General features: G+C 35.3%; 1 protein-coding gene across 10 annotated transcripts in view; it reads right to left on the bottom strand.

Moving 5' to 3' along the window:
* FucTA (glycoprotein 3-alpha-L-fucosyltransferase A) overlaps positions 1–13,637 on the bottom strand; it is a 33,475-nt gene that overhangs the window by 10,343 nt on the left and 9,495 nt on the right. For 6 of the 10 annotated variants that reach the window (XM_033339416.2, XM_033339414.2, XM_033339418.2 and 3 more), the window contains exons 2-4: positions 6,354–6,586; positions 3,754–3,843; positions 1,187–1,378 (exon numbers count right to left, since the gene is read on the bottom strand). In XM_033339416.2, the coding sequence (XP_033195307.2) occupies positions 1,187–1,378; positions 3,754–3,843; positions 6,354–6,512 (441 nt within the window). In that variant the 5' untranslated portion in view covers positions 6,513–6,586. The remainder of the gene's footprint in view (positions 1–1,186; positions 1,379–3,753; positions 3,844–6,353; positions 6,587–13,637) is intronic. The other 4 variants (XM_033339415.2, XM_076620640.1, XM_033339419.2 and 1 more) reach the window with 2 other exon arrangements.

The raw sequence follows: 13,637 nt of genomic DNA on the forward strand, positions 1-13,637 counted from the left end.
AACAGCTAATTAAAGAACAAAATACGTATATACTAGTTGCACGTGGAATGAAATGGTACGAATAGTTTCGATAAACCGTATTGGATAAAATTAGTTGAAACAAGAGAGAAAGATATTTAGGAAACGTATAATAAACGAAAAAGTTATCTCGCACAGGTATTACGTATGCTTTTCCGGACGAGATACGTTAAAAAGACGATGGACAGCAGCGCGATAGAAATACATTAATAAAAATAATAGTAACAGAGAAAAAGAATCGTAATCGTGTAAAATTCATAATTGTGTACAATGCCTTTTTTAGAACGCTGCCCTATATACTCGTATAATAGACTGCACTGTGCCGCAGGCGTAGAAGAAAGGGTGAAAGACAAAGTATGTACCGCTACTACATGGCCATGCGCGATTTGAAAGAGAAGGTGGAACACAATGTTCCTATTTTCGTTTAGTAAAGTACGCTGTAGACTGCTATACGACAAAGTCGTAAATAGGCAATTCGTTTCAAACTGCAAATTACAGTGCAGCTTCTTGTTCCAAGGAAAAAGACGACGCGCTGCGATAAATTCTTGTTTCGACTAGCAAATATTTAATATCGAATCCGATTACTCGATTACTTTTATCACCGTTCGAATAATATCGATTATCGAATATCAAATTTGATAAATTATGGTAAACTTATATTTATAACGGCTATTATCGATCAACCGTTGTACCGTGCTAAAAATATATGTACAGGATGTCCTGTAGATCGGCGTAGATGATAGGATTAACCGGGAAAGGAGTAGCGCTGCAACAAAAACTAAGTTCAAGGCAGAATAAAACGTTTTCGTACCAACGTTTCTGTTCGAGTCAAAATTGATACGTAAACGTGGATCTTTCGTGTCTTACGCGCCTCTCCATTGGTAACGCTCTTTCGAGAAATCTGGGAAAGGTCGCGTAGCCTCCTCGAACGTCCTAGATCAAGATGATTATAAAATTTTCGACGAATAAACGTAAAACATATAAAATACCTATGGCATCGTGTTACGAAAGATTCGCGTCTACGGGGTAAAAGTTAAACTTATATCACGCCGATTCTACAAAAGTGAATCGTGGCAACCGCTGTTCCTAAATTACAAATTCCGATTATTAAATTATCGTCGATGCGGTCAAATACAGATATCGTTGCTGCAAATTGATCGAAGCTTACTTGATTGGTAACACGATCGTCGTAAGCGTCTTCGTCGGGCCACAAACGCGCCAATCTGCGGCCAGTACGATGCGATTTTATGGCAGGATAAGGCCTCCTGGTCCCTCCTTTCATATACCAAGGTCTTTTCGATGGATCCATCAATTCTAGACTGTTGCGTGTTAAAATCGTCGTGCCGGTTAGGTTGGATACCTTTTTAACAGAAGAACCACACAGTTGCACATCTTCCATTACGATTGCGTGCTACAATTTCGTCGTTCGCACAATCCATTTATAATTCCTAAACACGGCTACTGTTCGTTAAGCACAGGCATAATAGCATCTAATCTCTCTGCACTAAGGTTAATTTGTAAGATGCTGTTGAATTTGTTTGTCAACGGTAATTGAAATTGTACCTTATCCGTAAACAAAATGTTTCGTTTTTAAACGATTTCTTCAGTTTCCTCTCTCACGACATAAAACTATTTCGTTCGAAACATTTGAATATTCGCGTTCCAAGATCATAACGTTATTTCTGCATAAATGATCGTCGTTTTAAATACATTCTATCGCGTAAAACTATTCTCTCGCTATCTCTATCTCGATGAAAAAAGTATAATACGATTAAAAAGATTTATCGCTGGATCGTGTAAATCGATATGATGTTTGCGATGATATCGAAGATTCATGTTTTCTCAACACTCTGGCGTCGCCTAAAAATTATGGTGTTACGACTGCTTCGCTATATTTAATCAGATAGCGTTGGATATAACGCGTTAAAAAGCGGTAAAATATTTTCGAAATTAACGAAATTTGTTATATTCTATGGCACAATTGTTTTTACAAGTGCACGTGAGATAGAGCTTCGCTTTTATTCGATTAAATCGAATTTCTTGAGGTAAACCGATTCTTAGCGTTATCAGAAAAGATAAGTTACAGAATGCAAAAATTGAATATGTGTATTACGTACTGGAAAATTTCATCACCTACTGGACTTTTGTTCAGAAACTACAAGTATTTGTTACGATAGGATGATAGACGCGATAATTCTCAACACTCTGCTATAGATACATAAATTGAACATCGCTTAAGAAAATCCATCACTCTTTAAGAAAATAAATAAATATTTAACGTAATATATACATATACATGTACGTTTTAGTAAAATTTTCATTTTTATTTGTACTTGATACGGTCACTATGAACTTCGGCGCGAACGAATAAAGGTAAATTAAAAAAGCTTGCGATTTATTTATATACTTACGAAATCATCGAAATTGTAGAAATTTACATGGTTTGCGTCTCACCGATCTACATTAAAACAAATCACCGACGACATAAAAATGATATTTGTTCGATGGATAAATTGGATAAAACTTCATGTGAAATATCAAAATATTAAATCCCATTAAAAGATTGTATTTATCAGTTATTTTCGGTATACTCGTACCTAAGTATTTTACATAATATTACTGCTTATAAATGATGTTTACATACATTTATAAATACGTAAATTACTCGTGTTAACGTATATTTGTCATAATTTTATACCAACGATAAGCGTAAAAGCAACTTTCCGTGTAATCACGCGTATTATATTATTTGTAACTATTATGAAGTACAACGATTGTAGCTGTACCTACTCCTAAGTGTTAGCGATTGTGCGTTTTACATAGCTCTGAAAGTTGCACCTGCATGCTAATTCTATCGGATCACGCTTTAATCGTCAATAGTAAAAACTAATCTAATTGCTCGTATGCGGTATTATGCTATATATGTATGTATGTATGTATGTATGTATGTATGTACATATGTACGTACGTACGTGTATCGCAAGTCACACGGAACGAAGCAGTCTACATGAAGCTAACGTAACTAGTTGGGTATTAGCTGCAAGTATCTTAGAAACCACAGAGACAACCATAATAAATCATTTAAACGTTTATCTTAGTAGCGTTCGAAATATGTTTATTAAATTGAGAAATACAATGATACAATCGGGGTAATTAAGCTTATCTATGAAAGCAATAAAGAGTGAGATAATACGTACCTCCGATTTTATAACTTGCAATAAGAAATAAAAATAACGAAGCTTCAAATTTATTCCGATTTTGCTATGTTTATTTTTTTGCTTCGCAAGACGGTCGATTAATTTTCAAGACGGTCTTTTTATTTTGGAAAACATGGAAATCGTACGTGGCTTGATCTCTTATACACAGATTAGACACGACTTGTCGTATTGCTTTATCAAAACTAAAAAAAATAGCGTTCGGTATTTGATACTTCTCAAGCGTTTCACTTTCGAGAATTCTTGTACACGAGATTTAACTACGATTTCCTATACGATAATAATAATAATAGGAATATCTATGTAATCATTTCCCTTGAAACGTCTCCGGTTGTTTAACATTAGTTAATACTTCAAAATTATGTTTACTTAATTACCGTATAAAAAGTTGTTCGATTATTTCATGACGATGTTTAATTGGTACGTTTCGATACACATCGATAGGAAGGTTGTCTCGGTTATGTTTCACGCATACACCGTGTTACAGTCATCTATCGACAATGCAATTTAACAACTATACCTCGGATAGAAGCTTTTTCTCCATTTTTTCTCGAGTCTGCGAAACATGCATTGTCGGTTTCTTCAATTTTGCAGGCCAATTTTGCTTGATCTGCGATCGAAATCCGATATTTAAACATTTTTAACGTTTTCAACATTTCAGCGTGTAATAATTTTTCCTCCTCTATTCGTTAATACTATCGTCTTTAAGGACTTCCATGTGTCTACAGCAACAAAATATTTATTTAACTACTATACATATGTCGGAGAAGGAAAGACAGCGGGATTTCCCGTCCGGAATGTTGGGACAAACCCCAATACACTAGTCCAGACTTTTACTATAGCCGCCCTTAAGTAATAAAAATAAGAAATAGTCTTAGTGTTCCAATCTGACTTTATGACGATGAGTTTGGGCTCGAAGTGACATGGCAGGTCACGGACGGACGTAGCCACGGTCACGGGAGGGACATGTACCTGACAGAGGTATGAAACGATTATATGGCTCTCCTTAAAACAAAGATTAACCCGAGAAGCGGGGACAGGAGTATATAAGGGCAGCCTCTTTTGGATTGACGGAGTTAGAGTGAGAGTTAGAGTTAATCAGTTAGTTAGTGAGTCGTTGGACGAATTGCCGATTGAGTCATCGGGAAGTTACCCGAATCGAGTAGCACGTTGATACGAGTCCTCCTGTGGACCGTGGATTCGTTATCGAACCTGACTTCGTTGTCACCATCATCTCGACCATCCTATTACCATTCCTCATAGCCTCTTGTAGCGTTCGCATTCGTACTGATAAATATTGGCTACATTCGCGACGGTAAAGTAAGACGGCGAAGGTTCACCGAACGCCCCAAACTGCCAACCTGCCTCCGACATCAGAAGTGGGATCAGTGCCGGTCATAACACTGCAAGAGCTTACGACCGATTCCGCCGCATGATGCGCAGCTGTCAATTCGATTATGGAGAAAAATCCTCAGAAAGCAGTGCCCTGAATATAATTTCAATAACGAGCGTCGAATCGATTTCCACATAGTGGAAGCATCAACTGGTGGATCAAGTCATCCGGATGAGTCGTTTCCATTTTACCCCGATTTTTGGGAGCCAAGTGTTCACTGATTACAGAATCCGTAGTCTTGAGATTTTCTGGCAAAAGAACGATCGATATAGTCGTAATGCGAGGAATGAGAAATATTGGTACATCTCAACTCTTGCCCGTCGCGGGCGTTAGTGGTTTTGCATTAGAAATAAAGTCGTCATGTCCTCACTGATAGTTATTTTAAAATACGATATCGCGATTGATCGTAAAATTACAAGTCAAGGTTTTGACGTAGTATTACACAAAATAGCCTCGCTATGTGTAAGACAAATAATTAATGCCTGTAATAAAGTCGCCGAAGACGAGATCGATGTTAATGAAGTGACAATGGCGTGCGGGGTAGTGATAAAAGTCGATTAATCTTTCTTTTCGAAAATTCGAAGACTCACTCGATGCGGGTTTCCTACGTACTCGCGTAAATACAGGCCAGTTGGAACTACAATTGAGCGATCCTAACATCGCCGTACAAAGAAGTCCTAATAGACTTGGCGAGGAAGAGCGCAGAAGAGAATAAGCGAATTTATTAGAGCCAACTATCATAAGGCCTAGTAACTCGCCGTTCGCGAGCCCTATGTTACTCGCGAAGACGAAAGATGGTTCAGATAGATGATTGGTAGATTTTCGAGAACTAAAGAAAATACGGTCCCGGATCGGCATCCCTTACCCCATATTGCGGATCAAGTCGCGAGATTACAAAAGCAAGATATTTTATTAGTCTGGACTAGTGTATTGGGGTTTGTCCCAACATTCCGGACGGGAAATCCCGCTGTCTTTCCTTCTCCGACACACATATATATATATATATATTTAACAGACTGAATCTCCTAGAGTTTGTATTTTTTTTTTGTAAAAATTGAAACTTGTATATGTATTATTCGTTAATTGATACAGATACGCAAAATAATTTAAATTCAGTAAATAATAAAATAGCTGGTTTTTTGATTTACCGCTAGCTTGAACTTCTACATACGCGGTATGTATTACCGATAAAACCAATCTAACAAGCGACATCTCATTGTTATTAATTTTCAATTTCACGCAAAGTTATAATTAGAGTAAAATGTAAATCAAAAACCGCAACACACGTGATACTCGAACCGTTTTATTCAAAACACCTGCAGCGCCGTTGTTTATATAAAAAAGAATCATCGATAATTAAATCGTGTCTTTGGAAAAAATTTACCTCGAGGAACATAAAACTGAAATATCTGTCGCCTCTTCTGGATAGTTGGCACGGTTCGATTTAGAGGAAATATTGAAAATCGATATTTCGTATGTACGTACAGGCAGTGAGAAATTTTATCTCTATTTAATTAATAGAATTCTAGCGACTTTTCGTAAATCTGATAGCATAATATAGTATTACACGTATAAGTAGATGTTGGTCACAGCGTATACCAACACCCCCGTTGAGTAAAAATTTGCCTATAGCGTAAAATAGAGATTATGGATACGCGAACGAATATTTTTTCGAATTAAATCTTAAACGTTAAGACGCACGATATTTAGGAAGCTTAATTTATTACCTTGGTATCGGAAACTCGAACCGGTTGAGATTGTCCAGGATGAGGTCGCATACGATGCCATATTTCGTCCTGTAGTAGATTCAGGATAACTAGCAGCAAACCGGAGAAGAATAGCACGTAGAAAAAGTATCCCTTCAGGGAAGGACGCGGCAGACTCATGCCGCACGTTTCCTCTTTGTCAAAAATTATCTATCCATACGCTGTGTCTTGCCCGAACGGTGTCCATTCAGCTACTGAAAAGGAAAATGTAAAATGTAGAACATAAAGTATAAGGCTTAATTCTGACGAAATGGCGATACGTCCAATACGTTCGTACGTATTAATAACGTAATAATAAAGGAGCTGTTACAGATATACGCTACCACTGAAAAGTATCCGGAAAACCTATTTACTGTTTTGCATTATACACATATTTTGATTACAAAGATTATGGATAATATAATTATATACTAATTAAATACTAAATATATTAAATACGGATAATGAATAATAGCTACGTACACATATACTGTCATTATATACTAATATATACTAATTATAGTCACTTCTAGATTGAATTTAAAATTGTCATTTTTGTATAGATTATACGGTTCTTTACAAACTTAGTTGTAGAGTTTAATTCGTTTCTGTGAAAATGTGACATTGGCCTTCTTACACCGAACCACAGATTTACATCGATATTATCAAACATGAGTTTACAATTTTCAAAGATTTTATTGCGGAAAACGCAACTTTGTAACTTTGGTGTCGCAATGGTATAGAAATGAAATTAAGTTGAAAGAATATATCGATATATCGTGGAACTTGATGACATTAAACGGTGAATTATTTTACACGGCGACACAGAGAGAGTCGAAATTGATTTTCGAAAGCCAATATATATTACTAACGCTTATATACTTGCATACTTTGTTACATGACGAGCTCTTTATCTTTGGATTTTTTCATTTTTTGACCGTAAGTTAGTTAAGGTGGCTGTTGTAAACTGACGGAAAGAATACCGATATTAATGCAACCAATTATGCTTAAAGTAGTAAATATTTGTACATAGATACGTACATACATATATGGTTATTTACGATACGTTACGCCTATATAAAAATATTTAGTCGCAAAGATATACGTCGTTTCTCTTTTTTCTTCTCCTTTATACTTGCGTATTTAGTATGTGCATTTAGCATTGCCTGATCGTTACGTTTGTGTACTAAACGTGGATTATTCGGACAGAAAAGCCGTGATTTTATTCGTGGCACCGGGTGAGTACAAAGATCAACGCGGATTAACTTTCGGTAATAGCAACCTATTGGCGGGTAAAATGTCAAGCGTTTTAAGGATTCGGAAAGGTTAGGAAGAGAATGATGGTAGATAGGTCAAGATAGACCGTTGTTAGGTACTGTCGGAAGACACGTAAATCGGAATAACGGAGAGTTTACGGGGCATGGATGAAATGGGTTACAAGATGAGATAGAGATGTATTCAATGTTTGAGAAAACTATATTACATTCGTGCTTTCGTTTCTGTTTCTTACGATCTTTCTGATAAACATGGAACAACGTTCGAGAAGAAGTAAAATATACCGAATATAAACGGAACGATTAGTTTGAATTTCGATAGAGCCTCTCGAAGACTTTGATGTAATCGATAACGACGATAAGATTACGATTATATCGATTTATGATTTGCAGTTTTGCATTGAAATGGAAATACCACGTATCGAATATCGTTGATTTTATGATTCGCATTATACGTATAAACTTTTGAAATCGTCTCACATCGTACCCTGTAATACATACGTGTACAGAGTGTGAAAAGAAACGAGCGATATTTGTAACACTCGATCAAGACGGTGAAACATTATTTTTCCGGTTAAACAGAATTTAATTTTACTCTAGAAATACATTGCTGACTGAGTAGATCGAAAAAAGACGTAGCCGATAAATTTTTTTCTCTATTTCACTCACGCTTCTTGTTCAGACTGGCGTGAGACAAACGACGGATATTAAATATGCATAGCAGTCGAAATTCTATGGGAAACGTGAAACGTGAATGATCTTCGTCCGATTCATTGATCTACGACAGCTGGTAGTCCGTCTATAGCGTAATTGTAAAAGTAAATAGATCACAACTTGAAAGATAAATATCGAACGACACTTCCGTAGGTACGTATATAATATACGAATTTTCTTCCTTCTCTCGGTGGCTAAGATCACAGTTCGCAAACACCGCCTCTTCTGCTTTAACACTCCGTATATAGAAATCAGAATTCTATGTATAACGGCGAAACACGCGTTACGCGTAAAGTGTTCGATCGCGACTATTGCCATTGTTAGCATGTTAATTTAATTCGACAAAACACTCTCGTTAAATAGCCGCGAGAGTATTTGCAAGATCGCGAAACAGTAGCGAGAAAATAAAAAGAAGTCCGACGCGATCGCTGCATTTTTTCTTACCAATATCGTCCACTGAACTATGAAAGAGTATTAGGTATGCAGAATTATAGATTAGATCGATAGTAACGTAAAATATTCTCGCGATAACCAAGTATGCGTTAGCTACTGCCGAATACGATTACCACTGAATACGGCTACTACGTACCACGTATATATACGTATATACGTTGTCATCCGAAAAATATCGCCTAAAAGAGAACGTAAAAGAGTATAAACAGTACTTTTCGCATTATTTCTTATCTGATCTACGGTTGATCACATACATGCAAGGTGGTGTATCCGATATTATCATTTGGATTTACATCGATAATGTTATCTCTAGCGGAAAATGTTGGGCGGTTCCAAAAGTATTTTTCCCGTTATTCGTTATTTTATGCAGATGATCGAATTTGCTTTTTCAATGGAATAGTATATTTTTTAATACGTTACTCGATTCAGTTCGTCATTTCTTAAGAAAATTATGTATAGAAAAAATTAAACGATCCACAAAATTAACACGAAGCAAAAGACAATACTTTAAGAAGAAGTAAGAGACACGCGACTACACTCGAGCGTAACGCGAAACGCATATGTATATTCGTTGCGAGAGCAATCGATACATTTGACTCGTTAATACAATGTGCTTAACAACTTCGCGACAACATCAAGCACCGTTCGAAGTAACATGATTTTCATTTCACACGTTGCTTCGTAATTAACTTAGAACCTCCAGTACAAACAATTTCATGTAAATCTCCGACCCAAACGAAAGTTCAGTGACATTGAAAGACACGCAGTACATGTATACCTTACAAAATTATCTACTTATCTGTACGGCTTAAAATCTTAAAATCAATGTTTTACAGCTATCGCTGCAAACGCGCAAAGATGAAAATATTCATCTGCGTTAAAAAGGTTATTCTCCTTAAGATAATTAAACGTATTAGTATTTCGATCCACGTGCAGATAACAAAACTGGATCGATCCATTAATTATACAAACACTTTTTTTTTTACCAAAAATGGCCTTTTAAATACGCCTAATGGTTAAATAACCGTTAAGTTAAATTATTTATCGATCAAGTAAGTCGTCAAGTAACGATACACATTCAGTTTGGAAGGTCTCGTCTCGTGGCTGTCAAAACACAGCTACGATACACAGCTTACAATTAGGATAACTCGATGCTACAGAAAGACGAAAGCCGATCGAGAGGTCGGGTAAGTAAAAGAAGATGAGTTAAATTTCGGTCGAGTAATCTCGATCTTTGACACCAGTCTTGTGCCGAAAAACAGCGAAACCAAATAGTCGAGAAGCAATTAGCACTCGATACTGACACGAGACGTGTCGTTATGTATATTTATATTATGATTTCTCCTCGATTAAAAAAGATGCTTAATAAGTTTACCATAAACGCGTAATTTATTTTTCAGTAGTAGTAGTAGTATCATTTTTTAAAACTGAAGAAATTTGATAATATAGAATTAAATTTATACGACAGGTGCTAAAAGTTATAAATGTAATTAAATGGGCTCAAAGGAATGACCTAAATGATGCAAAAAGCGCGGTAGACAACCTTTGGATTGCACGGTAAGTCTTGCGATTACACTCTTCCGCTTAATTTACAGCCTTAGAGAGCAAATAGAGTGGAAGAAGGTAATAACGAGAGAAGAACGAAAATTCGATTTTATTCAAACAGTGGAGAGCATCGAGACCAACCATCTCATAACTCTGTTAACGTCTCGACATGGCGTACAGAAATTTATTACGATCTTTTAATTTTTTCTCGATATAACGCGGATAGTAAATTTAAAGAATTATATTAACTTAAATCTATTATTTTCCATTCAATACCGCATAAAGTATTAAAGTTATTTAAAGCAAATTCATCGTAGAAAATCATGTTCAATTTGCGTAGAGCAAAGGTATATCGATGGAAGATCGCAGCGTCGAGGAGAAGTTCCAGATCGTTGTGATTTCCAAAGAGTTCAACGATTCACGATTGTTACGCCAGTTCCTCGCTAGACTATCCTCGTGTCCATTAGCGTAAGGAAGAGCAAAGTTATCGTTTGTACATAAACGTATCGATTCCTGTGTTTGCAAATAATAGCTTGTCGAGTAAAGATTTCACACGAACCAGTGAGAAGAATAACACACGAACAGGGTCTACGCCCTCGCAAGGTTCACCGTATGAAAGGATGGATTATGTCGCGTATGCGTTTAAATTTTAGACGATATAATAAAAATAGAGATTCGATACACAAGCGGTATAACGATCTAACCGTGAAATAATTTCTTTCGACATTTCTGTAGATATTATTATAATTTATAACTTATATTGTATTACATCGTTTATTTCGAAAACATTATGCATAATATAATCATCTTACTGGCGCATTTCTACCTTCTTCGCTCTTGCTTTTAGTTGCCTTTTCACAGCGTTTTCCTTCGTTTCGAGTTCTTTGTAGCAATCTCGGAGTAAAGGATCGCAAAAGTGGTTGTAACGTAAAAGAAAACTGTCAGCTTTCTGAAAAACATACTTGGGTAGCATGCTATGTACATTTCAAGAATTATCTCAGTACGTTACTACGACGCGTTTTATGGCCACTTTTATGTGCAATTCCAGCCGAACAATCACGCGCAATTCGTATGTGCATATTTATAATATATATAGAATTTTGTACGCATCGAAATGCATAAAATAACGCGATGCTGCGTTTAAGTATTAAGCGACAAATCACGAAATTAATTTAATAGCAAAATAGTTACAATAGTTATTTACGTATATATGTATTGCTATGTATATATAGCTGGAAATATTTACCTTCGTAACAATCGTCTACGCTAAGTATGTTATTTAAGGAAGTGAACCGGTTTCAGAAGACTAGCTCAACATTTAGGACATAGCAAACGTCCGAGCTTAAACACTAAGCACACAGTCGGTTCTAGCACGTACTGAATAATCGCCGAGTAAACGATGCGACATTTGTAGGCTACATAATGAAAAATGCGTACACAAGGTGTTTCATATTAATCGCCAGCTTAAATAATCGACAACTTACCAGTTGTTAACCAAAGTTGCATAAATTACAGGAGAAATTTAGACGAACCGATTAATTAAGAAAATAAGGTGAGATCAAGGAATATAATTACTTGAAATATTTAATATTTACTGGTTTTTACATATGTATTTACTTTCTTTGCGACATTTAAATTATATTATACAATTGCCAAATATGTAAAACATATGCAATTGGGAACATATACTGTATCAATTTACATAAATACCCAAAATTTGCTTACACAGTCATGTAGTCATTTGTATTTCACTTTCTAAGATTTATTAGCGCTGTTTAAAATTGAAAATTAAATACAAAATGTATTATAGTAATACAATACATGCCAATACTTGCCCTGAATAGTTGGAAAATTTAACTTCGAATTCTACGATTCTAAAATTATATATTTCGATCATTTTGTCACAGTGGTAACGGCTGATTCTTATATTTTCGGCCGACAGTTCAACGTTCCTCCAAAGTTAACAGAAATAAAAAGAGTTACAATTTCGTTATATTGGGTTTAAAGGTATACTGGAACACGCGCCATCGTTTTGTCACGGATTGTATGCGGCGAATGCGATCGATACGTCACGTACACCTGTCGATGTCACATTTAATTTGTATCTATCTCTACAAATCTGAGATACAACTATCGATTTTTTCATCCCTTTATCTGCAGCTTATCTGTTATTAATCTCCTTTTCATCGAATCTGCAATCGAGAAAACGTACAATCTAGCTCTAACTTGAGTGAAAATGTCCAACTGCCTCAGACATTTTCTATTAATTGAGCATCTAATATACTATATATAATTTAAAAACGAACAATTCTAAGGACTTTAATTTCATACAATATAGATACGGATGAGAACATGTTTACCCGAGTTACACTATGTAATTTTAAATCGCTATAACATTTATGACTGAATACTATTCAACGAGAATGACATCGAAAACACATTTTCTACCATAGGCCACTTGTATATCATCGATGGCCATTAGTAACACGCCACGATTATCAGTATGTTATCGCTAGTAATTGCAAGACTAACAAAACGAACCTAAAGGAGATGTGTAATATTTACTTACGGTTCTTTTCTTTTACATACATATGTAGAATGCATTCAAATATTGATTTAAATATCTTTGTCGAAGGGGGCAGAAATTTACCTTTTTCCGAATTACTTAGATATTTTTTCTTAAATCATCGCATAATTTATAAGCTTTACGGAACAACAACAACAACAACAACATTTCTAACAATTCAGTTCCTTGCCATCGCTTCAAACGATTTTCAACGTGTGCATATACATACATATGTATATGTATATGTATAAAATTTTGATGTAAATAAATATAATGCATTAATACGTCTAATAAATTAGGTTACGTAAAAGTAGCATGCAAAATTTAATATCACAGAATACTATAAATTTATACATATTCCTTTTGATGCATGATTTCCGTTTAACGACTATATTACAAACATAAAAGCAAATAGTTTCTTTGCGATATAAAAGATCAAAAATTTGATATTATTTGTCACCGATATGCTGTACTTTTGATTTTAAATGATATTCAAACAATTTTATTTCAACGAAGTATGAATATGCATGTAAGTGACTTCAAAGTGATCAAATATGTACGCTTTTTGTTTTGAATGTTTGAATTACGGAATTTCAGATATCGTTTAAAAAATGACATGTCACTGCGAAGGTTAAAGAAAATCATATTCTTCGAATAAATTGATCATTATTGAAAGTAATATCAAGTTGCTTACTGTAATCGCAAGATGAATCT

This window comes from Bombus vancouverensis, chromosome 8 (genome assembly GCF_051014615.1).
Source record: "Bombus vancouverensis nearcticus chromosome 8, iyBomVanc1_principal, whole genome shotgun sequence".
Taxonomy (NCBI): Eukaryota; Metazoa; Arthropoda; class Insecta; order Hymenoptera; family Apidae; genus Bombus; species Bombus vancouverensis.